The sequence below is a fragment of the Vulpes vulpes genome, chromosome 15 (genome assembly GCF_048418805.1).
Source record: "Vulpes vulpes isolate BD-2025 chromosome 15, VulVul3, whole genome shotgun sequence".
Taxonomy (NCBI): Eukaryota; Metazoa; Chordata; class Mammalia; order Carnivora; family Canidae; genus Vulpes; species Vulpes vulpes.
The window spans coordinates 79,011,962-79,039,324 of NC_132794.1; the positions used below are offsets into that span (position 1 = coordinate 79,011,962).

Consider the following 27,363-nt stretch of genomic DNA (forward strand, 5'->3'; position numbering starts at 1 on the left):
CAATGGAGGCAGATATTTTACCCTCTACATGTTTAGTTTTTTCTTCTTCCCCATTCTCTACCCTCTCTAGACCATATGCCTCTTCCCCAATTTTACAACACAAAATGAAAACAGAAAACCTCTCTTTAGCATTTTTTTATTTCTCTGTTATTTAGTTTTCTACTTTGGTACATATGAGCTGCGGTTATATTTCACACAGAAGCTGACATATCTCATTATGACACACCCCATAAAACAGAGCACATATAAATCACCTGGCACGGTTTTGCTTCACCTGGTTGTTATTGCTGAAATCTTTATTTCTAAGAGCACAAAAGGGAACATTCCTTGAATCTACAGATGAACAAGGACAGGGTAAGCAGCAGCCAGATTTGCCAGGATGGGAGAGAGGGACTAAAGACATGGACTCCCACATGGCTGTCTGCAGAGACATAAACAGTATAGATGGAGAAGACAGACAAAAATTTCAGAAAGACCAGGACAGTCCCAAACAACACTTCTGAATGACAACCCATATATCAGACCCCTCTGGCTCGCTCAGTCCTAAGAGATTCTGACATAAACACAAAAGCCCAAGGTGGCATAATCCCGAAGCCAGCAGTGCCTACTCTTTGGCCTTAAACACTTACGTGAGTATTGTTTTATCCTGGAGCTCTAGACAGCCCCTCCCCTGGGCAGGAACACCATCCATCCCTCTCCTTATGAGCCCCCATGTCCCCAGCCAGTCCCACAAGACCCAGCTAGGCCTTGCCAGCTCTAAAATGTCTTGCCCTCAAAGACCTGGAGATTAAAGGCGGTATCCAGAAACTTCTTCAGAGAAACCAGGTGAGTGTTCCTGTTTCCTGTGGCTGGTGCAGCTGCTGGGTCACGGCCAACGTACCTGGAGGAGAAGAGACAAGTTAAGGATAGGTCTGGGCCTGGCCTAGCCACTACCCCAGGAATGCATCGGGTCTAATTCTGATCATCATCCTGCTATAGAGATGAAGAGCCTAAGGCTCCTCCAAGAGGCTAAGTGACTGGCCTAAGATCAAAGGACTTTCTCTCATTCAGTTCTGGCTGACAAACAAAGGTTTACTCTCCATACGGCAGAACTGATGGGGTCTATGATCTGTCACCAACAGTCACAAAGCCATTAAGAACTAGGGGACCCATTCCCTCAATTTCCAGTGTGGTCTACAGAAGGGCAGAAGTTCTGGCTCACACAGCAAATGGGGCAGGAAGAGCCAGAATGGTGCCTCAGGCCCCCAGAGTCCCCTGGGCCCAGAGGAGGCCAGGCACAGGTGGCAGGTACCCCCACACTCAGCCTCATACCATATGGGCCGCGCCCGGCTCAGGATGGTCATGAAGCGCGGGCTGATGTAGTCATAGTAGCCCATGTTCTTGTGCTCTTCCTGGCACCACACCAGTTCTGCGCCTGGGTACTTCTCTGCCTCTCTCTTGATCAAGTCGAAGGGGAATGGAGAGATCTGGGGCAGGCAAAGAGAAAATGGAGTATAGCCAGGGGACGGGGGTGGGGGGGTGCCATGCCAATGGCCAGCGCCCCAGGAGAGCAACCTGTGATGCCCATCCTGGCCCTGCCTGGCATGTTGCCCAGAGCCAGGGGGCTGGCGATTTGACCCTGTCCATAACTCTGACTGGGCAAGAGGTTAGGGTGCACCTGTTCCAGGCGGGTGATGGCCACTTGTTCCTCCAGGCCCTGGCTGCTCCGTTCCTTCACCAGGTCATAGTACACCTTTCCAGTGCAGAAGATGAGCCTCCGTACCTGCTCAGGAGCCTGTGCTGCAGGCCCATCCTCAGAAATCACCCGCTGGAAGCTGGTCCCTAAAGTTCCGACAGAGTATGGCAAGGGCATCAGCTCCCAGAGGTGCATCAACTTGGCCAGATCAGCTTGAGAACCAGATCCACATCCCTGCCTGCCCCAGGCTCTCCCTGGCCACTGAGACTAACCCCAAGATTGGATCTGTGGCTGCACTGGATACCTCTTGAGCCAAACCAAGGGGCAGGGGACAGATGACTCCCTGAGATGTCACAGGGAGAGAGGTAGACATGGGCTAGAGTCAAGGACAGAGCCCTGGGAACATGAACATTTAAGATGACAGGCTGGGGTTGGGGGGCACTGTGATGGGGACAGCTTCTGGAGGAGACAGAGAAGGTGGCATCAAATCCCCATCTGATGGCATCAATGTGTATCCCAAACCTGCTCCCCATCCTGCATGCACGCCAACCACCGGATCACCAAGCGGAAGGTGAGCAGTTGTCTGGGAGGCTGCCGCACATTCCTCCCTCCTCTCTCAGCCCTGAAGCCAAGCCCCATCTCAGACAGCCCTCACAGGCTCACACCACATGCCAGGCACCAGACTAAGCATACTGCAGAGAACTTCTAAGGAAGCCACCCCAATGTCCCCAAATCTCAGGTGCAGACACTGAAGCAGAGAGAAACTGGCTGCCAGTCCCCACCAGAGAGAAGCTCGCACCAGGTGTCAAGGCCAAGAGGTCCATAAGCCGATGTCAGAGCTCAGTTACCTGCGTACCCAGAGGGGGTGCTCAAACATACATGGGTAAAAACCCCTGTCCATGCTGTGGGCCCCTTCCCTGCCAGCAACTGCTGGCTTTCCTCGTAGTACCCAGGACTGTTTTCCCAGGTGGCTCTGCTCTAAGCCTCAGCCCCTCCACCATCCTCCCCCGGATCACAACTCAATTCTAACACTGGTCCTTCAGATATTTTATCTGACCCTCAATGCCTGAAAGCTCCTGGAGGGGCACCGGGTCCCTAGGGCCAACAATGTCTATTTGGTTCAGGAGTAAAAAAAACCTGGATGAGTAAATGACGACTCTCAGTGCTCCTGCTATCCTAGGCAGACTCCTGCCAAATCTCCCACCTCTCAGCTCCCCGAGAACAGCCAGGGGGCCCTGCTGCTTGGCTCACATGACCCAACCCGGACCATATCTGGAGGATCCCAGGCTAGCTTCCCAACCTGGCCACAGGTGGGGACTGAGCCAGGAACTACTACAGGGGCAGACACAGGAGAGGACAAGGGTCCTAGAAGCAGAGGGCCAGGAGCCACCAGGCCCCCCAACAGCCACCTCCCTAGCACACTTGAGCACTTACCAGATACCATCTGGTCAAAGCTGGACTTGGCCTCAGGGTGCCTCAGTAGAGATTTGGGTGTGAAGATGATCAGCTGGAAGGGAAACATGTGGCCGGCTGCCAGCTGCCCCACCTGGCCAGGGCTCTGCACCTGGGCCCAGCACTGCTATGCTGACCAGAGCGGGCAGCTCACCGGCTTCCGGAAGGGCAGCAGGACCTGGCGACGCAGCACATGGAAGTAGTTGGCTGGTGTGGAGCAGTTGACCACAATCCAGTTGCAGTCGTAGAGCTGGCTCACTTCAAAGTCCTCAGTGAACACCTGGGAGACCAGGGTAGGGCTGGGAGGTAGCCTGCCTGTGTCACCCGTGCCCTGACCTTACCCTGGTGGGGGAGGGCTGCACTTACAGGGTAGGCGTCGGAGTCATCATTGCTCATCTGCAGGAACCTCTCAGGCCTTGCTGAGGAATGCTCTGGTCCCTGAAACCAAGTGCCAGACAGCACAGACTGGCCTAAGTGTCCCACAGGACAGACACCTGGCTCTGCAGGGGCCCAGGGCCCAGGGGGAAGTCTGGATGGCTCCTTAGAAGAGCCAGAACCACAGTAAAGACCCAGGAATGTGGGAGAAGAATAGAGAGGACATCCTCAGAGGAGGGTCTGGTCAAAGCCAACACATGCAAACATGTGAGACAGGAAGAACCGGTAAAAAGGCCAAGGTGAGATGGTTTTTCCAGAATGTTCTGGACTTGGCAGTTCACTGAGTACCTGATGTGTGCCCAACAGAGCTCTATAGACCCCATTGACATTGTTTACTAATCTTGAAAGCAGCTCCATGGTGTAGACATTTGTTACCTCACTTCATAGACGAAGGTGAGTAGCAGCGAGATTAAGAAACAACCCCACGGTCACTAAGCCACAGGGGGCAGCCTGGAACCCATGACTGACTTCTACTCCTGCCCTCACCCATGTGGGCAGCAAGACAACACCACACCGACCTTCAGGGTGGCTCCCTGTGAGATGAGGGTGATCTGTCCCATAGCCCTAAGGACCCAGAGCTATAAGCACCAGTCAGACCACACCAACCTTCCCACTCCACCCTGTGCCTTTCCAGCTACAAGATCTTGGGCAGATCACTCCATTCCTTTCTTCCCGTGTGAACTGGGAAACAGGACTGACCATCCAGTCCAGCTGCGAGAATTCCACAGGATCACACACACTGTGTAAGATGCCCAGGAAGGCCAATCCTGGCTCTGAACAGCCAACTGGTGACAACAGTAGTGATTAGTCCCTGACTGGATGACCAGTCCAGGCTGAGTAGGCCCTCAGGGACATTCACTGATTCGTAGCCCAATCATCCAGGGTGGGGAAGGCCTTGCCCCAGGTCACAGAGCCAGGCAGAGGCTGAGCACACCCTGCTCCTAGCTGCCCCTGCAGCTGGCATAGCCCCACTCATGCCCCACCTGGTCAGGCTACAGACCCACCAAGTTGTCTCATGGGCTCTCCCCAGCCCTTCCCTCCCTCACTGGCCTGCACACCCTCCGTCCTCCCTCTGTGTGGCCACTCTCAGGAGAAGACCAGAGGACAGGCAGTACTACACAGCATTACATTCAGATCTCAGCTGCTAGCTGTGTGACTTTGGACAAGCCACTCTACTTCTCTGCCTCAGTTTCCTATATCTGGAAAGTGGGTATACAGGACCTACTCCACTAATTTGTTGTAAGGACTGGAAGAGTTAACAAAGAGTTTTAAACAGGACCTGGCACAGAGCAAACCCTCAGACATATTGGCTACTTCTATTGCTAGTGATAGCAGTGCCATCACAGCAGCAGCAACACAGATGTATGCAGGCCCCGCTCTGAGCAGATCCATGTGTTCCAGGGGCCTGAAGGAAAACACCCCCCACCCTTGCAAGCAGCCAAAGGTCTACCCACCCTCTCCCAAGCACACCAGAGCCTTTCCAGGTCCCAGCCACCATGCAGCCCTCACCATGCCCTCCATGCCGTGGGGCAGCAGCAGTACGATGCCATTGTGCCGCACCCACTTGGCCTGGCCAGTGCTGATGAACTGGTCGATGATGCACTGGGCCGTGTTGTGGAAGTCACCAAACTGAGCCTCCCAGAGGACCAGGGCATTGGGGCTGGCCATGGCATAGCCCAACTCAAAGCCTAAACAGAAGACACAAAGAGCACACCGCATACTGTCACCAAGGGGCAATGGCTCCACTCAAACCCAGTCCTTGTTCATTCACTCCCTGTCCTCACCCACCCTTCCCAGCAGGCCAGCAAGAGCCAGGGGACACCCTGGGGCCCAAAGGCCAGAACCTCCCTGCCAGAGAGCTGACAATATGCTCAGAGATGCCACCCTCAGCCCTAACTTCACATATGGCCACCTTCTAGACCAGGACCCAAGTCCCAAGATGCCCTGGGGAGGCAGCAAGAGCCGTCTGCCAAGAATAACCCTTCAAAATATGTGCAGTACTGCTGAGGGGAAGGGGCGGGGTGGGGGCTGCTCTCTGCAGGGTCCTGCTTCTGGGAGGAGGCAGTCAGGGAGGAAGCAGGCCAGCTAAAGGTCAAACCAAGGAAGAAAGAATAACAGGGGACACAGTCCTGGGAGCCCAGAGACTGGGGAGGGGCTCTGGAGATAGAGCTGCTGAGTACCGTGCAGGAGTGGTCATAGTCAAAACAATAAAGCTAGGACAGCTTGGAGTGCAAGACCCTCTCTGGTCCCCAGGCATCTCAGGGCCTGCCTGACTTGCAGGCAGAGTTCTGACCCACCCAGGACTCCATACTCTGAGAGGGAGCTGTTGCACACAGTGTAGGGGGCCTGGTCAGGCCAAAGGTGGTTCATGGGGACACATGTCCTCCGGTCAACTTCCTGGTCATGGAGAACGTGGTGCCGGTGACTGGAGAGAGACAGATAAGGAAGGGATGGAGGGCGGCGGATTACCACCTGTTCACCCAGAGCAGGTGCACCAGGTAGCAGGAGGCAGGCAAGCCTGTCACCGTGCGAGAATTCCATAGGATGGCGCCACCAAGAAGGCCCTGGGAAACCAGAGCAATCCAGGGAGCCTCCCTTCCCAGTGGTAATCCCACAGGGTCAGAGAGGTGGCCCAGCAGCCCTCTGATGTCCTGACCCAAGAGCAGGGGCTAGAGATGCTGACGGGTTACCTGTGACTACCTCAGCCATATAAGGGCTCCCCAAACATGGGCCAGGGAAAGGAAGAAGAGCCAGTTACACTCCAGAGCTCTTGGGCTGATTCTGGTAGACCCCAAGCACAGATGAGCTCTCAGCAATCCTGTGGGGTCAGGAATGACCAGGCTAATGGTCACCCAGGGCCGAGAGACCACTCTCACACCCTCACCTGAATGTGCCCCTCTCCACATCCTGCCCACTGAGCCGCACGTGGATGCCCTCCTTAAGCAAGGAGCCAAAGGCCATGTACTCCGCCAGGGCCCAGTCCACTGTCTGCTTCTTGGTCATGTCCGCACGGCCCCGCAGGATTCGAGAGAGGCCTGCAGGGATGAAGAGGCACCCTGAGGGACGCAGAGGCCTGCAGGATGGCCCCAGCCGGGACGGCCATAGCACCAGGGCTCTAGCCCAGCTGTGCACGTGTTCAGTGTATACCCACCCCCACCCCCACCCCACACACACACACACACGCAGCACAGGGCCTGGCAGGCCACAGGAGCCCCAGGGCCAGGCAGCCCTCCACCAGCACCGCCACTCCAAGAGCAGGTCTGAGCCCCCCTAACTTCCCTCCCTTGGGGAAGAAGGAGCAGGCATCACTAGGTGAGCCTCTGCCATATGCAGACACTGTATGCCTTTGAGTCAGAACCATTCCTCACAGGTCTCCTGCCAGAGAGTGCTGCTGACTGTCCCCATTCTCCAGAAGAGGAGACTGAGGCTCAGGAGAGGGAACTAATTTACGAATGACCACACCTGATCTGAGCCTTGGCACCCAGCCCAGGTGGGGCTCCTATTGACCCTACACCTGTACCAGCCCCATGGGATGTGCACACAGAGTGGGCACCACAACACACCCGGGCCACTATGCACATTGTGGAGGAATCCCTTTGGATTCGAAGGGTCCACAGGCATCCTACACCACCATGGGGCCCTCCAGACTGCCCAACCAGGATGGCCACAGCCAAGAGGTATAGCCAGCGACCACCAACTAGCCTAGGCTCACCCAGGAGTGGCAGGCTTGCCCTCTCTCATCCATCCAGGCCACCATAGGCACCACACTCCTGCCCTTTCCCAACATTTCAGACTCAACCACCCCCTCCACAGAACCCTTGCTCCCCTGCCCTCCTTCTGTGTGAGCCATGGACAACCCCAGCAAAGACACTGGGAAAATCCAAGATGCCTGGCATAAGCCTTGTGACTGGCACCCAGCAGAGAACATGGCTTCCACATCTGCCCGCCCTGAAAGGAACCTGTTATTATGGGCTCTGCACAAGAGTGCAAAAGAGGCTCCAAGAGCTCAGCTGACCTGCCAGCAAGACAGGACACAAACCAGGCTCCCCTGACCCCTGAACACCATCTCCTGCAGGGCACATGCTAGATAGAGCCTGCACAGCAACCTTACCGGTGTGGATCTTAAAGTCCTCCAGGGGCACGGAGCTAGCCACTTCACCGATGTGGGTCAGTACGTCCTCAGGAATGCCTGTGGCTGGGCATGTCATGCTCTTGGGCTCCCCGTCCATATTAAAGAAGCCTGAGAGGGCAGAGATTCTGTGTACTTCTGTGTGGTCAGGCCTCAGATCCCCTGGTCGGCCTGCCTTCCCAGGACTCAGGGGCCCATCTCTTTCTTAACCCCACCTGCACTCAAACCCTGACTCACACTTGGGATCTGTGACACCCAATAGCCACAGCTGGGCCCCAGTGGGGGCTACTCCCTGTGCCCCAGGTCACAGCCATCTAGCTCCATCCCACGGAGGCCCTCTGAGCACCCCTCCCCCAGGCTCTCTCCACTTTGATGTGCACCTGCTTTGGCTCAGCCCTCCCCTTCCAGAAAACAGCTGGTCACACATGCTCACAGGGTGATACCATCTCTCCTGAACCCCGACCCATCCCCGCATGTAGAAATCAGTGCCCCCAGCCTCAGGAGTCTCAGGGATAGAACACTCAGCCTCTGGACTGGGCAACGACCGCCCTCACCCAGGACCACTGCAGTCCGGTCCCAGGCCCAGGCGAATCACTCTCAGCCACAGACCTCTCACTTACCGGGCCATGGGGAATCCAGCCAGTGCTTTATATGCAAGATCTTTTTATCCTTGGACCTGCCATATGCCTCCTCACAGATCCGGTCGTATTTGGCTATTTCTTCCTGAAATCAGGGTGCATGCAAGGACTGACACAGTAAGCCCCGGAGAGCCAAAGGCTGTATCAACCTGGATTTGTAAGCCCTGGTGCCCTTTGCGACATTATACAACTGTCGGCTGGCCTGCAGGGACCCTGTGGCCAGAGGCCAAAGTCTCAGAGTTAAGGGGGATCCCCCTGCTCAGCAAAGGACTTAGAGGAAGCTCAGAAAAGACTCAGAGTGCTTGCTCTCAGAGCTCCCTCAAGGCAGGAAGACCAAGGCATCCATAAAGAACTGTGGGAACAAACCGGGCTCAGGGCTGCCTCCTGCAGGAAGCCTTCCTAGACACCTGCCTGAGGCTGAGCTTTCCTCACATGGCAGCAATCACTATCCCACCAGGCTGTAAATGCCTTTGGTTCTCTGTCCACCTTGACAACTAGGATCTGTTGGGGACAAAGACCATAATGGCTACTTCTTGAAATCACTGCCAACATCAGCAACTACCCCAGGGTCCCAAGCTGTATTGGAAGCTTGTCCTAGGCAGCCACGTGGCCTGCCTGCCCACCTCAAACTCCTGCAGGGTGACTGTGCCCTCAGTAATGAGCTTGTCTGCATACTTCTTCAGCACAGGCACTTGTCTGTGGATCTGCTTGTACATGAGCGGCTGCGTGAACATGGGCTCGTCCATCTCATTGTGGCCACGCCGGCGGTAACAGACCTGCAAGGACAGCGTGGGGAGGGGCTCAGCCCCTGCCCTCAGGCAGTGCAGGCATAGTCACTGCGCAGTGGGGGCAGAGCAGGCATGATAGGCCCCTGAAAGCCCCCCACTACCACCTACCACTAAATGCCCCACATCCAAGCCTGTGTACAGAATGTTCTTGGTGGCCCTAAACCCTCCATCTGGAAAGCACTCCCAGCCCTCCCTGCCAAAGATACTACAGACCTGGCCCACTTGGCACAGCAGGAACAGGTCACACACACACCCCACCACAGCCCCAAACCCACCAAGTCCACCACCACATCTTTATTGAAGGTGTTCCTCCACTCAGCTGCCACACTGCACACATATATCACGGCCTCTGGGTCATCTGCATTCACGTGGAAGATAGGTGCATTGACCACACGGGCCACATCGGTGGGGTAAGGTGATGACCGGGCCATGCGAGGGTCTGTGGTGAAGCCAATCTGCAGAAGCAGGAAGAATGGACAGAGCCTCTGTAGAGCCAGACAGGTGGTACTTGCCCTGGAGACTGGTGGATCAAGGGAATGAGGGAGATCTTTGCCTCAAGCTTCATTAGGTGTGACCAGGAGGGATGTGGCACAGAAAGGGATGAGGGTAAACGGCCCCTACAGGCATAGTGGCGGGTCCTATAGTGATGGCAGCAGCACCAAGGAAATCATGCCTGCTCTTGTTCTGCATGTCATACTGTGGTAGGAAGAGCGCGGGCCTGGCTCACTGCCAGCCCCATCAGCGGCTCTGTGTGTGATGCTGAGCCAAGTACTTAAATTCCCAAAGCCTTGGTTTCCTCATCTATGAAAAGGACTCATTAAATACTACCTCACAGGGTTATTCTGTGAAGATTAAATGACTTAATACAAATAAGGCAATTAACCTAGGGCTTTTTAGGCTCAGAAGAGCTATTAGTAAGCACAGCTGCCTAAAGAGCAAAGGTCTGTGACAGCTGTGTTCTAAGACTGGTTCCTACAGAACTAAAAGTAGCATTTAGTTTATGTCCAGCCTCTGTGGTAGTTACACCTGTCTTCCTTTGTCCTTACAATGTTCTCCATGGGACGTGTGTGTGTGTGTGTGTGTGTGTATTTACATGCATATGTATACATACAGGCACACACCAATTTCACAGACCAGGCTGGGGAGAGAGCAGGGATCCTGCCTGAAGTCATACACTGGGGAATGGCAAAGCAGTGGGATCAAAAACAGAATCATCTCAGGGCACCTGGGTGGCTCAGTGGGTTAAATGTCCTATTCTTGGTTTCGGCTCAGGTCATGATCTCAGGGTTCTGGGATGGAGCCCCACATCTGGCTCCACACTCAACAGGGAGTCTTCTTGGCCTTCTGTTCCTCCCCGCACCTTCTCTCGCATGTTCTCTCGCTCTCTCATAAATAAAATCTTTAAAAAAAAAATCTAAAAAAAAAAAAAACCACCCCAAAACCAGGATCATCTCACATTTCCCCCAAAAGTTCCTGGAATTCAGAAATGGGAGACATTGACAAAGCCCACCAGGCAGCCCAGGTCCTCACCTGGTTGTTGACGACCACATGCACAGTACCATTGGTGGTGTAAGAGGGCAGGTCACTCAGGTGGAAGGTCTCATACACCACACCTTGGCCAGCGAAGGCAGCATCCCCATGAACCAGGATGGACATGACCTGCAGGGCAGGATGTGAGCCAGGAGGAGCCTGAGCCTGTGCAGCCCAGCTGCACAGCCCTATAGTGCAAAGATCCAGGCCTTATGCCTCAGAACCCAGTCCCTCAGAACCCTGTCCTCCCAGCCCACCCCTCAGAAACCATTACTGTCTCAGAGTTCAGCCCTCAAGAGCCCATCACTCAGAAACCAGCCCTCAAAGCCAGTCCCTCTTTCACCATTCCTCAGAGCCCGGCCTTCAGATCCAGCCCCTCTCGAAGCACCCTTTAGGAACCAGATGAGTTTACCTTCTTGCCCTGGGCATCCCCTCGGTAGAACTGTTCTGCCTTTGTCTTTCCCTGCACCACGGGGTCCACGGCTTCCAGGTGGGAGGGATTGGCCACAAGGGACAAAGTGATATTTCTGTTGGTGACCCGGTTGATTCTCTCATGGTACATGCCAAGGTGATATTTGACATCTCCAGAGCCCTGAAGATTAAGGTGGGCCATGGTGAACCCACCCCTCTCACCAGACAGGCAGACAAGTAGATATGCAAGCTCACGGTAGGGCTGGGACATTTCCCTGGATTCCACTCCCTGAGAAGGCTGTGCTATCCCTGACCCACATCCTCTTCCTGCCCTCCCATCACCACACACAACCCCTCTTTGAGGAAGGCAGGTAGGTTCCCCTGCGCCTTGGCTCAGAGGACAGATAAGCCTCCTCATCAGAGCCCCTCCGCATTATCACCTATTGTCTTCAGCATTAATGACAGTGCAAGCAGGGAAACAGAAGGTGGTGTTAATAAGACCACGGCATGGCCTCTGGGCAAATTTTGGAGCTGAACCCTTACCTAATTCCTAACACCAAACTAACCAATAATGTGTAAACAACAGATGAAACCACAATACGGCAGAGAAAAATATCATGTATTTTATGATCTTAGAGCAGGGAAGGCCCTTCCAAACAATGTACAGAGCTCTGAAGGTATAAAAGACAAGGCAGCTAAAATTTAACAAACTTGCCAGAGGGAAGCAAATCCATGGCAGTGTTAGGGAGGAAAAATCAAGCAGAGAAAAATATTTATAAGACGAATGTAGGCAAAGGGCTAACATCCTCAATATATAAGACTCTTTAACAAATCAGTAAGACGAAGTCCCAAATCCCATAGAAAAAAATTAGCAAAAGCCATGAGAAGAATTTATAGAAAAAGAAATAGACGTGGCCTAAAAACATGTGAAAAGATACTCAATTAAATTTTTTCATCAATCATATTGACAAAGACAGAGAGATTCAACAGAGTAAGGGAGGACAAGAGCATGGGATCCTCACACATGATGGGGATGGGCTCACTGATGTCCTCAAGCTCTCTGGAGGGAAGTTAGTCTGGCCACTGCATCTCTCAGACACCATCTAACAGAGTACTCACACACGTGTGCAAAGAAACTTAGCAACGTTAACACCCATCACCTGGAGAGGCAAAAACCAGAGCACATTCAAGGCTCAGGGAGCTCCCGTGTGCCGCATGAAGCAGTGACAACTCCTTAAGTGAAAATAGCAAGGTGCCGAGTGGCATCATGAGCTACTCCTCTGGCCTTTTACAAAGAAGACTGTACCGAGTAGATAGGTGTGTTTGTACCTGCATGAAACACTTCTGGAAGTACACACCTTAACACAAACAAAAACTGGCCACAGTGGAGCCTCTGAAGAGCAGGCTAGGGGTCTCATGAGGGAAACTTATTCTCATTGCATATGCTTTTTTTTTTTAAACAATGCTCATACTTTTTTTTTTTTTTTAAATAAAAAGAACTAGTAAATACTTTTTAAAAAAATATCCTTTGGCCAGGCTTTACACAGTTTACACGCATCATCTCTTTGATTCTTCACAAGCATTTTGGGGGCAGGGAGTTTCATCCCCATTTTACAGAAGAACAAACTGAGCCTTGGAGAAATGAAAGTGCCTTTAGAGCAAGTGCTATGATCTTTGATAAGCAATGAATAGCATCTTGGGAAGATTCTGGGCTATAAGCCAGCAGATGCAGATTCTAGTCCCTGCTCTGCCTTATGTACTGGATGACCTTGGACCAGCCATTTAATGGGATTCATTTTAACAAACCAAGCACTTTTGCTGGGGACTGGAGCTTCGGGGATGAGGTCCCTTCTCTTATCCTGCTACCAGCCTAGAGAGGAAAACAGATATACACACACGTGCAAAGGCCAGAAGAGTACCGAGGGGACAGGGGGACAGAGGAGGGAGTGATGGGATGGCTGCCTAGAGGACCAGGAGAGCCACCCAAAGGGGAGACAAGCAGGGCTGTGCAAGAGGCAGAGAGCAGTGGAGAGAGGAAGCCTGTCTACATTCAGGCCCAGCGTGGGTGAAGGCATCAGGGGACAAGGCATGCTTAACATACATGCATACCAGCAACAGGGGTGTGAGCAGAGAACTGTTTCCTCTGCTCACCAATGAGCACAAGAAGCTATCCTGGCCTCCCCGGGCTGTTCTAGGCAAAAAATGAGTGAAGAAACCCTTCTGGGCTGGTAGACAGGACCCTGTGCAGAGTCAGGCCACACAGCTGAAGTAAATGCCTTTTAGGTCACTTCTCTCCAGGCCTCACTTTACCTAGCTGAAAGCAAGGAGGTTGGTCCAGATTACCTGACGGCTCTCCCAGCTCTCAGAGATCACAGCACTCACTCTAAAACACCTTAGTGGCCTCACACAAACACACCCATTCTCTCCCCGACTCTTCTGCATAGCCATCCACATCCAGGTCTGTTTGAGCCTAGATGCTTCTGGCCCAGCTCCTCCCTAGTCCACACCCCAAATATCTGGCTGGGACAGGCCTTGGCACTTACCTCGTCTGCTGCCTCCAGCTTGGGGTCAAATTGGCAGAAGATCTGTTCCAGGTCCTTGCGGATCACATTGGCCAGCACATTCAGCCTGCCCCTGGAGCCACAGGTGGTGGGACTCTCACCTGGCACAGAGGCCACCTCCCCCATTAGGCCCCAAAATCCCCACACTCCTGCCCACCTGGGCCTATCAGAATTAGCATGGGGGTCAGGGAAACCCTCCCCATACAAACCACAGGAGGCCCAACCCTCTCATCCTGTCTCAATCTACAATGCATGTGAGTGGTTCTAGCTGGCCAGCTCCCCCAGAAACTCTGTACATCTCACTAGGACTCTGGAGGCCCTCATAAGCAGGAGCCACCCAGCCTCACTCATGGCAGGATGCACACACACCCATTCCCCCCACCCACCCTGCCTCCCTGTCGGACCCCATCCCCTCCCCCCCACCTCACCAGCAAAAGTTGAGCCTAACCCAGTACCTCAACCCCAATCTGCTAATGCATCATAGTCACTCATTTGTGATCCCAGCTCAGCCAGCAGTGTCTTGCAGCGGAAGACAGGACTGAACTAATCCTAAGGTCAGGAGTTACCAGGGGACCTGTCCAGGGAAGCTGAGGTCTCAGGTTAGGGGTAGGAAAGCAGCCAGAGACCAGGGACTCTAGTCGAGGCCAGACTTCCCATCAGGATGCAGTTTATTCAGGGGTGGGTACCAGGCTGATCTGGGCACAGGGGAGGACTCAGCCCACCCAGCCCACCAGCAGATACTAGCCCCAAGCCTGCACACCCTCTGATCCAATCTCTAGCTCCACGTGGCCCTGTGACAGAGGGCAGCCCTCTTCCAGGTGGGCCTCTCCTATGTTCTGCAGAGGCAGAGCTAGAGGCCAAAGGAACCACATGAACAACCCTCAGTTCCTCTGGGCAAAGCCCTCCAGTCTTATATCACTCCCACCCCCAACTATGGAGGCCTGGCCTAGAACAGCCCTTCAGCTCCCAGAGCCCTCCTCAGGCTGGGAGCCGGCCCAGCACCACCACACAGTCCCAGAACTATCCCTGGCTGCCCAAGGCCATCCTCCCCAAGAGATCCACTGAAGCCACGAATGTGGGATCTCTGACAACTGGGCCAGCTCTGCTTGACCCTCTAACGAAACACTGGGCATTTCTGGGCCCTCAGAGCAAGGAGCTGTAAGAGACAAATCCCAGGCTCCTGGCAGGCCAGCCCGCAGGATGGGGGCCCTCCCACACTGCATCTGGATCCATGCCTTGACACCCTTCCTGTTAGTGCATCCAACACTGGCCCACCCGTGAGCAGATGGAAACTGTCACAGAAAATGCTGGGGCTTTGCCTCCAAGACCACTCCCGTTCCGCACGACCCCTGGCCACCTTGTCTCTGTCCCCAGGCTGTATTCTTCACCAGTCCATGGGCTCCAGTTCAGAGGTCAATGCCCAGGTGCCAGGCCAGCCTTCTAAGTCTATCAAGGTCTCAGGAAAATGTGTAGTCAGCTTGTAGCCAGGGGGAAAAACTCTCAGCTCACCTCCAGAGACCACCCTCCTCCAGGAGATGGCTGCACAAAGCCACCTGCCCAGGCCCTGTCCTCACTTCCCTAGAATGTATCCCTCCACAGGAACCTCAAGAGGCATGGTACATCCCTTTTCTGAAATACTGACCTTCCTGGGGACAGCGGCAACATGGAAAAGAGAAACTGAATCTGAGCAAAGATGGTTAGTCCCTGCCTCCATGTGGCTTTGGCCCTAGGGCCCAGGCACTGAGAACTTTCTAGGTCATCCTACCTCTACCCCCAGATTCCACCAAAACCCCTGCTCTGATTTTCATCCCCTCCCTTCTATCTCATTCTGCTGGGCCTGGAGAACAGATAGGCTATGGAGGAGCAAGAAGGGGGCCCACCTGTGTGGCATCCCCAGGATGACATTCTCGATCCCCATTTCACTGGATTTGTCGATGATGGTCTTGAGAGCGGGAATCATGACCTCACAGCCCTCCAGGCCAAATCGCTTCTCGGAGGACCACTTCCGGGCCAGGAAGTCTTCAAATCTGCTTGGTGTGAGGAGAAGGGAAAAGACAGAGAGGCTGGGGCTCACAGGGACTATCCATGAGGACCACAGCTAGATGCCTGAGAGAGAGCAAGCTGCGAAGTCACCTCCCTTTACACAGACAGGCCCTGCTATTAACATATAGCAACAAGGAGCATAGAAAGGCCAGAGAGAGGCTGGGCACCCTCCCAACCTAACCAAAGACCTCTGCCTGCACCCAAACCCAGTTATCACCCTCTCTCCCCCTTCTAATCAAACTGTTCCAACAAGCCACCTCCCGCAGCTTCCAGCTCACCATCCTGCACACACACACTGCACAGGGCTCCCTCTCCATGCCCCAGAGACCCCTTCACCATTCAACTCAAATTCTGGCCTGCACCTCACTACCAGGGATCCATTCTGCACCCAGCAGCTGAGCCCCATGCTCTGCTAGGCCTCTGCAGCCCCTGTATACCCAGCTTCAGATCCCAGTGGCAGAGCCAGGTGGCACCCCACCCGTAGGCAGGCGCTGGTACACTCACTCCTAGAGACGTCTTTCTGTCCACACAGTCCCACAGCCACTTTCTGCCACTTCTGTCCCTGTGGTCATGTTCTCCTGGAACCCAGCCCTGCCCACCTACCCCCCATGCTGCTCCTACGGGCTTCCCCTAGGCCAGGGGATGAGACCCCCTCCAGTCCCAATTTCCCCCACCAGTGATCCTAGTTTTTCAGGAACTAGATGTCCTGGGATATTCCAGACAGCCCTGGAGCAGACCCTGCGACCACTCCAGCCACCCAGGGTGGTGCTGAGGGCCTGACCTCATGGAGCGCACCAGCCGGGCCAGCAGCGTCCGCTTCTCCTCACTGGAGAACTGCATCACACCAGGGGTCTCGAATTTCTTCCGGATCCACTGGCACTGCTCCACGTCATTGATGAACATGAACTCCAGGCCGATGTGCTGGCAGTAGGTGCTCTGAGGGAACAGGTAGGGACTCCACCAGGAGCCAGGAAGAGGGAAAACTGTCCTGGCGTCTGGAACACAAAGGCAGAACCCGCCTTCCCTCTAGCACACTCCAGAGTGCCAGCAGGTGTGCCTTACACGCCTGCCTGTGCTCACCTCCAGGCGCCGAATGATCTCCCGCAGAGAGAGGGTGTGTTCAGATCCCCCAATGAAGGTGGTGGTGGGCAGCTGGAACTCCTTATCTAGGTCAGCCTCCCGCAGGTCATAGAAGGCTGAGGCGGCACACACGACCGCAGCAGCAGAGGGGAGAGAAAGGGGTCAGGCCCCAGGGGGTGCCCAGCAGTACCCCGGACCTCCTAACAATGCCCCCAGCACCCTCCCACCAGCCTACAGCTGGAACAGGGAGACAGGGAAAGTAAAAGTCAGAGGCCAGCCTATACCACAAGGTGGGGCTTGGACAAGTCTCTCGAGCTTACGGAGCCTAGTGCACCAGCTAGGGAAGATGGGGAGACATCACAGTGAGGCAGATGGGCAAAGGTCAGAGGAAAACCTCTAGGGCTGACTGATGGGCCCCAGGCCCCAGACACATGTCAGTCCCAGAGCCCCTCACCCAGCCACAGGCACCGGCTGGCTCTGGTGCTGCCAAAACAAGAGCTCTCACCCAATTTATCAATGGTTGTGATTAAGTCTGAGGGCACAAAAGAGTCCAGGTCTGCATCCAGAATGCCCAGCGGGTCCAGCTGGGCCACATGGTGGCCCCGGATCTGGGAGAAAGGGAAAGAGGTCAGGGCCAGGCTGAAACACAGATAGACAAATACTCCCCAAAAGCCAAGTTCTGGGCCCTGGCCCCTCATTTCCCACTTCAGAATTCCAACTTTCCACATGTCTACAGCACCCAGCCCCTGCACAGTTGCCTATACCATAACCACTAAGTTGGCAGGAGCTCAATTCTCTTTAAAAGTACAACATGCAGCTTTCAGAAATAAGGATGCACACACAAAAGTATTAACTACAGTATAAGTGGCAGTCATAAAATTCTAGAAACCTCCCAAATGTCCATCAATAGAAGACCGGAATATGGATATGGGAAATCCACACAGGGGAGTACAAAGAACTGTTAAGAATAATTTAAAAAATCCCATCCGCTGCTGTGCAGTAGTCCCCACAAAACAGTCCCCCCAAAAACAGTGTTAAGCAAAATAGCAAACTGTAGAAAAGTATGTGTGACAAACTATCCATTATCTAAGAAAGAGGAGATTCAAATAAATACATGCATTTGCATATATTCATATACACACAAATAAACATATGCATTAGAAAAATACATCATAAACAAGAAAAAGTATTATCTGTGGAAAAAGAACAAAACGGGGTAGAATGCCAGGGATAGAAGCTAGACTTTTAAGAATACATTTTGCTTTGAAGATTTGATTTTGGAATCTTGTAAATATTTTATATAACTATCAAGCAAAATTAAGTTTCAAAAATTAAAACAAATGAATTCATACATTCATTTGGTCACAGTACTACCCAAATGACTAGCAGAATATCAAAAAAATAAAATAAAATAACAGAATATCCCCAAAAGACAAATAGAACTCCAGGAAAAAAATATTATAAATTCATTTCTATTACCAATCAGTAGTGGTAGTATTAGAATTATACTGTAAAGCTGTAGTATGTAGACTGTGGGAAAATCAAATAAGTCATTGTACCGATGTCTTGGGGAATCTCTACTTTTGGCATCTTTAAAAGATGACAATGACATTAAGATTAATGAGGTCAGGGGATCCCTGGGTGGCTCAGTGGTTTAGCGCTCGCCTTCGGCCCAGGGAGTACCAGGATCAAGTCCCATGTCAGGGTCCCTGCATGGAGCCTGCTTCTCCTTCTGCCTGTGTCTCTGCCTCCCTCTCGGTGTCTCTCATGAATAAATAAATGAAATCCAAATAAATAAATAAATAAATAAGGTCAAGAACAAACCCTAAGTCTTGCATCTGAAGTACGTGGAAGCATCAGTATAAACCCATAAATGTGTTATCTTTAAAAAAAAAAACATATTTCCGGGATCCCTGGGTGGCGCAGCAGTTTGGCGCCTGCCTTTGGCCCAGGGCGCGATCCTGGAGGCCCGGGATCGAATCCCACGTCGGGCTCCCGGTGCATGGAGCCTGCTTCTCCCTCTGCCTGTGTCTCTGTCTCTCTCTCTATCTCTCTGTGACTATCATAAATAAATAAAAATTTAAAAAAAAAAAAACATATTTCCCAGCTCTAACCATTGAAAGAGCCCAGAAGTCCTGATCAGACCATAGCAGTGACTCTTCCAGCACTCCTTGAGAAACTGGTTGGTCCAGATATGTACAAGATGAGCTCAGAGCATCTTGTCATACCAGATAGCAAAGGGGTGCTCAAACACTGCAGGGGCAAGGAATAAGGACACATTTGGACAAGGAGAAGGACAGTATCTGTAACAGATGAAAAATCATTATAAGTTTAAATTCATCCATTCATATCATACTAAATAGGAAGAAAAGTCTTCATTGACCATCTTTGGGGGGACTATGGAACCACACCACACTTCTGAAAATCAGTCAATAAAAAGGAAAATCAAGCACTGATCCTGCCTTTCCTACACAATTTACACCAGGATAAATGGAGTTAACAAAGTGAGCTTTTCAAAAAAAAAAAGAAAAAAGTGAGCCTTTCCTGATAGAAGTATTTCAGATAATAAACAAAGAAAGAGAGGTAGAATACTGTCACCATTTTTATCACTCTTAATGAATTAATGTGTCCAGGAAATAATCATCCAGAGCTGCTAGCTGCTAACCATCACCCCTAGGAAGCTGATTATGAAACAAAAAAAATCAAATCTATGGTGGATAAAGCTTCTAGATGGAAATTACCAATTTACAGAAATTACACAGGACAAAGGAACAGATGAAGTGACACCACGGGGATGCAATCAGCAAAATCCAGACTTAGGAAAACTCTACAGCACAAAACAACCTGTTTTTTTCCACAAACATACACACATACACACACACACACACACACAGAAATCTGTAACATACAAGAGACTTAAGACTTGGATCAACTTATCACAACCTGTGGCTTTATTTGGATCCTGATTCAAACAGGCAGTAAAATTATAAGGTAAACAGGTAAACGTGAACACCAACTGGTTGTCTGATGACCTTAAGGATTACTGCTAACATTGCCACATGTGACAGTGCTCTTACGGCACATTTTTAAAGAGCCTTTATCTACAGAAATACATGCTAAAAAGTTCGATGAATGAAATACTATGTCTGGGATTTGCTTCAAAATAATCAGTGGCCAACAGGTAAGGGATGGAGGTGATAATAAATGAATCAAGACTGGCCCCACGGGTGTTGGGATTTGCTGCACAACTCTTCTACCTCTTATGTGTCTATAACAATTAGTGTGAGAATTTTTCAGTACTGTGTGTAGATGAGTTAAACAAGAACTCTTGCTCCTACAGGGCTGCAAGGAGCCGCAGCCTGCCTGGTGAGAGCTTATTCACATCAGACACAACCTTTGGCAGATTTTTACCCTACAGATCCACAGGAACATGCCTGAATCCAGACACTAGCCCACTCTAAGGACTCTCAGGTGCTTCATGTTGGCTAAAGAACTAAATAGCAGCTGAAGAGCTGAGAACCGTGGGACAAGGCCCTCAGGCAGCACCATGAATGTTATCTTTATTTAACATGGAGTTTTATGTTCTTTGTTCTTGGTTTTCAAAGTAAATTGTTGGATCATTTTTCTGACTCAGCCACCAAGAAAAATTACTACTGTTTGCTTGCAGGTGACCCACAAACCACTGGTCCTCAGGCCAGTAAGGAAGCCCAGTCCTGCTCACCTTCTCTCGTCCACCCCAGCATAATTGGTCCCCAGAAAGTACAGCTGCCACCCAAAGAGTGCCTCATTCAGAGGCAAGGCATTGTTTCCATTTGCTAAGGCCTCCCCCAGACCCCATACTCCCACAGGCTCCTGCTGTGGCTTGCTGCTTGGTCCCATGGAGTCTCTGCCAAGAGCCCTGGAATGCCCTTCCTTCTGCAATTCTGTCTGACAAGTTTCTCTTACAAAATACTTTCTGCCACTGATTCCCAGAGAGATCCCAAATGATTACACTTGTTATGAAGGGAACACCCAGAAAAGCCTTCCAATTAGTCCTGTTCAGTCAAGACCAAGAATGCAACTTCATCAAGATGCTCTGTCAGAGCAGGGGCCCAGCCTGGAGACCCAGCAGGGGAAGAGCCTAAGTCTCCAGAACAGAGCAGCTGGTGGAGAAAGAGCTGTTTACTGAACTATCCGCTAATTCATTCCGTAAACCCTAATTAAGCACCTGCTATGTATCAGTCCCAGTCCTCTTGGAACACTTAGTCAAGAAGAGATAACAGACATAACAAAGGTCAATCTACTCAATTTTCATCCAACATTTACTGAAATCGATTATTAAGTACTCCTCTAAATGCTTGGGGCATAGTGGTGTGTGAGACAGACAGCACTCGGTGAGAAAGACCACAGACAAACAAAATACCAACATGTACACAAAAATACCAGAGGGCGGTTAGTGATATGAACAGTTATGTGACAAGTAAGAGGAGAAGTGAGAGCCACCCATGGAGGACTCAGAGAAGGGCTGAGCCAGATCCCTTCCCATCAGCACCTGGCCGCATGCCAGAAGACATTTCAGCCTACAAGCCCAGGCCCTGCCAGCCACTCACCTGGTAGGCCCGGATCAGGGACTGCACAGCCAGGTGGTCCTCTACCAGCTTGCTGGTCTCAGTCCGGCTCGACACTGCTGGCCTGGTCTCGGGGAAGGGTGGCTGAGCCGGGTCACAGGTGGCTTCCTCACTGGCTTTTCGGAAGAAGCTGTCCCAGGACTGGGCAGAGGCAGAAGCAAGAAAACAGTCAGCAAGTCAGGGCCTGGTGGGGAGGAGGAGGTGGTCCTGCCCAGGGGGTCCCAGTGGGTACTGGGTGTTCCTTCACCACTACAGCTCTTAGGACCTGCCCAGGCCCCTGCCAAGATCTCTTACGACCAGCCCAGGACACCCAACCCCAAGCCTAGATCTCTTCAGTTCCCAGCTTTGAAGGGTTTTGGGGGAAGGCTCTAACTTGTGACCCAGGGGCTTCAGCTGTGAACCAGGCTTCTACCCTAGGGGAAACATGCCCTCAAACACATGAGGGAGACGTTGCTTTTGTGTAAATGGGGGAACTGAGTTATGTTTGCAACAAATTTACCTAAAGAAACTCTCTGAACAGATACAGAAGAAACTAAGAATAAACTGGAGGACAGGCAGGTGGGAGCTGAGCAGATAGGAGATGGATTGGAGGGAGATGTTTTACTGTGTAACTTCACATTCTGTTTTTGAATCATGTTATCACTTTCCTCTGAGAGTGAGTGAAGAAGGTGAGGGCAGCTTCATTCCTCACTTTTTGCCCCGTCATCTGAATTTTTTTTTTTTTTTTTTTTACCATCAGCAGGCATTTATCAGCTCAGTATGTATATAAACACTTATGCCCTGAACTACATAACAAAGAGCCACCTGGAAGCAGCACAGCATGACAAAGCGGGCAGGGGCAGGTCTGAGACCAAGTGCAGGAGCAGGACATGATTAGGGCTTCTCTGGCCAGGCCACCACCCACTGGCTGGTTCAGCAACAAGAAAGCAACAGGCTCTCTTCACCCACAATGAGGACAAGGCTTTTATAAATAGGGACAATGGAGGACCTGAGAAAAGAAACCTGTCCAAGATCACACATCAGGCAAGCTACTTCTCTCCACTCGCCCTCCACAGCCTGGCTCCAAGAGGTAGGGAGGAGGCGCCAACCTTGTGGACACTCTGGGGATTTTCCAACCAGGCGAAGTACATCTCCTCCATGTAACTGGAGCTGCCTCCACGTTTGCCACTTGGGAAGGTGGCCGGTGGCCCAGATGACCTGCTGGGCCGGTTGAACATCTGGACATCATGTGGGGCCAGGAGCCTCGAGGCCCGTGCTCCAAGCCAGGATGGCAACAGCCTCAGCTGACTCATTCTGGACACAGGCAGAGAGAAGAAATGTAAATCATGGGACCAGAACAAAGGCTCTGGAAGCCACTATTCCCTCATTTGGCATTTGTTGGTTCTACTGAGCAGGTGGCCCGGAGCTAGGCACTGATGAGACACAGGAGAATGGGACAGTCGGCCAGCCCTCCCAGGGTCACTGCCTAAGTGGGAGATCCCAGCTCAGGAAACTTCAGCAACAGCTATTTAGCATCCCTGAGCTCCCTTCCTACTGTGCCCCACCACCCCAGCCCACACTCCTTCTCTGCTGTCTCCCTAAGCCTGATCTAGAGACAAGTACCAGCCAGGCCCTGCCTCGGGCAGCATTCAGCCTAGGTGCTGGAGCCCACCCGGAAGGTCACATGGCACGTGAAGGCAGTATACCCAAGAAAGAGTGGGCCACGCAGCTGGCCACCACAAGACTCAGGCCACAGTCCTCCAGGGGCTGGGATGTGCTGTGCCTGGTCAAGAAAAAGCCTGAAGAAAGGGTCTGACTGAGCTGCACTATCTCAGGAGGCCTATGGCACTGCTGGGTTTCTGGTCACTGTGACCAGAAATGACCACTGACTTCCTCTGACTGCAAAACCAGCACAAAGCACTCTTCCGGGCCAGAAAGCCAATGACACAGGCCTCAATGAGCGCACTTCACCGTAGGGAAGACAGAGGCCCAGAGAAGGGAAGGGCACTGGGGAACAGTGAGAGGCAGACCAGAAGCCTAGCCCCATGCCCAGCCCAGCCCCCTCAGCTCCCAGCTGGAGCTACCCTCTCTTGCTCCATGACCCTCCCCAGAGTTTACACTCAGAACCAACAGTACTCAGGACAACCAACAGCTCAGGGGGGTACATCCAGACTGGAAGCCCACCCAGGCTGGAGGGGAACAAAAACCTGTAGCTCACCTCACCCCCATCATGTCACCTGCCCTTGGCCAGGGAAAATTTCTGAATGACCAGTTTTAAATACTGCTTCCTCCTCCCCATTCCCCTCCCACCCCCACCCCACCAGAGGACAGGTTCTGAGAACCTCCTCGAATCCTAGCAAGCCCTGGGGCTCCCTACCCAGGCAAGATGGGGGTTGACAGGGCCCACTAAGGCCGCCTCCTCCTACACAGGATTTGTAAAGTAGGACCTCTGTGCCCCCACCCCCAGTCACACAACTAGGAGCAGAGCCCCCTCCTCTGCTCCAGCCCAGCTCTGCCTGGACACAGAATAGCTTCCACTGAATCCTCATTAACACCCTTCTGCCCAGAGAATCCCAGTATAAGTGGGGTGCAGCACCAGAGCCAACCCACCAGAGGCCATGCAGGCAGGAGCGTACGTCCCCTGGTACAACTCAGCCCCAGAAAACATGTCCTCTGGGGTATAAAGGGTTTCCAGGTCCCACCTGGCCCTGAGCCAACACCCCTAGACAGGGTCCCCGACCCTACCCATGCCCTTTAGCTCAACCAAGTCACCGGAACTATCTGGCTGGCCTCCTACAAGCCCTTCCAACCTGCCTCCTCTCCTCTCCCTCCAAACTCACATGAGGCAAAGAGAAGGAGGTGGTCTTCTCAAAGGAGGAAAGTAGGCTCCTCAGCGCAATCAGCAGGAAGTCTAAAGAGAGTAAAATTAAAAAGCAAAAATATAGTGCAGTGAAGGGAGGAAGAGCGTGGGTTCTGTAGGAACCTAAGCTCACAATGCCCCAAGTTTCCCACATGCTCAACCCCTGAAGCTTCCAGCTGCAAGCCGAGCCCCACCAGCCGATGATTCCAGGCTCCACAGCAAGGGCCCCTAGGGGCTGGATCTCCCTAGAAGGGTGCCCCAGCTCTGAGGTCAGAGTACAGGGTCCCAACCCCTGCTCTACCTCTGACTGTTCTAGGCAAATATAAGTATACGGCTGACCTCGACCATATGGCCATAAGAGAGACAAAGGATATACTGGCCTAGAACATCAGAAGACTCTAAACAAGCCAGGGAGCTCTATCATCCCCATTCTAAAGCAAAGGAAATCAGACATCAAGACCGTCCATTGGGAGAATAAAAATAGGAGCACACAGTCTGTGAGCAATGACTCTGCAGTAGACATTATGTTCATTTAACCCTCTCCACAATCTTATGTGGTAGGCACTTAGATTAGCCCATTATAAAAAGGAAGAGAGACGAAGCTGGTGACAGGGCTCTGGTGGCTCCAGAACCTGTGCCCTCCTCACTGTAGAGTCAAGATGTAAACATAGTCTTTCCTTAACAACATGCACATTCCAATAGACCAACCAGAAGTACACTCTCTGCCAGCACCCACACCCACCCTCACAGGGGAATGGGATAGCTCAGGGTGGCAGTGAGAAAACCTGGCTCTGTCCAGAGCAGTCTAATACAGGAACACTGTGTTTTACAAACACTGAATGATCTGGAGCGGCTGCTGTACACCGCTGTGGCCTTCACCCTGCCCCTGGTAGGAGGGCAGCCGGTTAGCCACCCCTGCTCCCATTCCAGCAGGGCTTGAGAACCCAGGAGCCCTGGATGGGTGGAGACAGAACCAACCTCAGCCAGGCCTCAGCCAGCCCTGCCAAGTCCTGGCCACACAAGGAAAGACAGCAGTAAAGGGTTAGTCAGGCATCCTATGAACCACCTGCCCAGCCCAGTCCCTAGTGGACTAACAGGTAGGTTGCTCTGGGCAGCTCTTAGAAGTCTCCTCTCTAGGGACAATGAGAGTACCATCCCCACCACCACTCCCACAACCAGATCAACTGCAGACATGCTGTCCAGGAAGCCTCCCATATACAAGGCCCTGTCTGGGCTGCCCCAGTGAGGATTGCTCTACAGCATGTCCATTGTAGAGATCAGTTAACTGAGATCCAAAAAGAGGCAGGGCCCTCCTCAAGACCTTGAAGCCAGGCAGCAATGAAGGCTGGACTTACACTGCTACAGGCCTACTCTGGTCCCACATTCTGAGAACTGAGTTGACTTTTCTCGGGAATAAACCCAACTCTAGTTTGCTGAACGCAAGAGACAGCAGACTCCAAGGAAAAGAGCAGAGCAGGGAGGGGTGTGCTTATTGCACTGGCAGAGAGACCTAGGGCCTGAGCTCAAGGCCAGAGGTTGTAAAAGTAAAAAGGTAGCCGGGTCCTGTTCCAAGAGGCTAGTGTAGTGCGTGTGTGGGGAGGACTTGAGAGGAGGGAATGCAAGGGCAGGCTTGGGCCCCTTGGGGAAGGGGCTATCGGAGTGAGGCCCTCAGAGTCCAGCTTATGCCCGCTGCACCCCACTGCACCTTCTCCTCTCCTCCAACATCTCCCTGGAGCTGGGAGAAGCACCTCCCAGGCTGCTGCAACCTCAGGTCCATCCTGCCTCTCTCACGGCCTCAGTTTCCTCATCTGTAAGCAGAAGCCTTGGTTAAAGGGGTCTATAAGGGCATCGCCCCCAAGAGGTTCTGAGACTTGGAAACTTATTGGGTGTCCCGCTAGGCACGTAGCGCTGGGCGCTGCCATCCCCAGCTCCGCGGCAGTCCAGCCCGCAGTCCACAGGTAGCCTCCTTGAGAGGGTGAGGGGCGGCAGCCCCCCCACACCCGCCCCCGCCCCCGCCCCACGGCCACAAAAGGCCTCCTGGGCAGTCTGGAGTCTCCGCTGACGCCTCAAATCCCACCGTCCACGAGACGCGCCTTCCCGCAGGACACTGCAGTCACCCCACACGCGCGAAGGCTGGGGGTCCCCCAGAGGCCGCGGCCGAACAAGGGCGGAGCCAAGGTCACGCTCACCTCCCCTCCCAGCCCCCCACCCGGCCCGGCTAAGGACCCTGGGTAGCGGCTCCCAGGACCCGAGAGCAGAGGCCGCCGCCGTGCCGGCAGGAGAGGGGTGCGTGGACCCGAGTGGCGAGGCCGCCGCGCTCACCGGGCCGCGGGTCCGCGCAGCAGCGCAGTCCGGGAGGCCGCAGGTCGGGGGCTGCGCGCAGGGGGAGCGCGGCTCGCCCGGCCAGGTACCCGGGTCACGTGACGCGGCGGCGGCGCCGGCCGCTGGGAGCGCGCGCCCCGGAGACCCCGCGCGTCGTGACGTGTCCGTGTACGCCCCGCCCCTCGGGCCGCCCCGCCCCGCCCCTCGGGCCGCCGGCGCTGTCCGCGGTGCTGACCGCGGTGCTGACCGCGGTGCCGACCGCGGTGCCGACCGCCCAGGCCGCCCAAGCCTCTGGGGCCCGCAGAGAGTGAAGATCCCAAGGACCGCCGGACCACACAACTGCGTCTGGCCGGGACACCTGCTATACTGCTGAGCCCCTGAATCCCAGTGTCCAAAAACGAACACTAAGGAAAACGTACCAGAAAATAACGAGCCATTTGTGTGCATGGGAGGATAGTGTCCGTTTTACTTCCTGTAAAACTGCACGCTACTAAAACGATCATTGTCTTAGAGTTGTTTTCAAAAGTCGAGATAATCCATAGAAAGTGCTTATCACAAAGCCTGATACACATTTTACCCTTCTCCCTATTGCCACAAACAATGCTTCCGTGAACATCTTCCTATATATTTTTTCACGAACCTATGTGAAAATTTCTCTGGAATATAACCAGAAGTTGAATGGCTCCGTCATGGGTATGTGTAACAACTCAGCAGTGTCACACTGGTGTTCAATTCTACATTCTCATTAACAGTGTAAGAGAACTTTTAAGTCCTTATATCCCCGCCAACACCAGGCAGCACACAGTTGTAAACAGATGTCATATAGTTGTTTTCACCCGCATGTCTCTGAATA

The 27,363-nt window shown here is 52.9% G+C and overlaps 1 protein-coding gene across 2 annotated transcripts; it reads right to left on the reverse strand.

The window, feature by feature from the left end:
• Positions 1 to 120: 120 nt before the first annotated feature.
• OGDHL (oxoglutarate dehydrogenase L) lies at positions 121 to 26,703 on the reverse strand. 2 transcript variants are annotated; one of them, XM_025989795.2, is made up of 25 exons: positions 26,511 to 26,676; positions 25,894 to 25,996; positions 24,169 to 24,239; positions 22,438 to 22,642; positions 21,332 to 21,490; positions 17,248 to 17,350; positions 16,743 to 16,858; positions 16,444 to 16,598; positions 15,500 to 15,646; positions 13,602 to 13,692; positions 11,060 to 11,239; positions 10,648 to 10,776; positions 9,393 to 9,572; positions 8,953 to 9,105; positions 8,312 to 8,414; positions 7,674 to 7,802; positions 6,447 to 6,597; positions 5,860 to 5,987; positions 5,072 to 5,250; positions 3,494 to 3,565; positions 3,282 to 3,407; positions 3,110 to 3,182; positions 1,658 to 1,821; positions 1,312 to 1,466; positions 121 to 880 (listed from the first exon to the last, which is right to left on the reverse strand). In XM_025989795.2, the coding sequence occupies exons 4-25, from the start codon at positions 22,639 to 22,641 to the stop codon at positions 757 to 759; spliced, it is 3,021 nt and encodes a 1,006-aa protein (XP_025845580.1). In that variant the 5' UTR covers position 22,642; positions 24,169 to 24,239; positions 25,894 to 25,996; positions 26,511 to 26,676; the 3' UTR covers positions 121 to 756. The 2 variants fall into 2 exon arrangements, with proteins under 2 accessions (XP_025845580.1, XP_025845587.1); XM_025989802.2 differs by lacking the exon at positions 25,894 to 25,996 and having other exon boundaries at positions 26,511 to 26,703.
• Between the last annotated feature and the right edge of the window lie 660 nt (positions 26,704 to 27,363).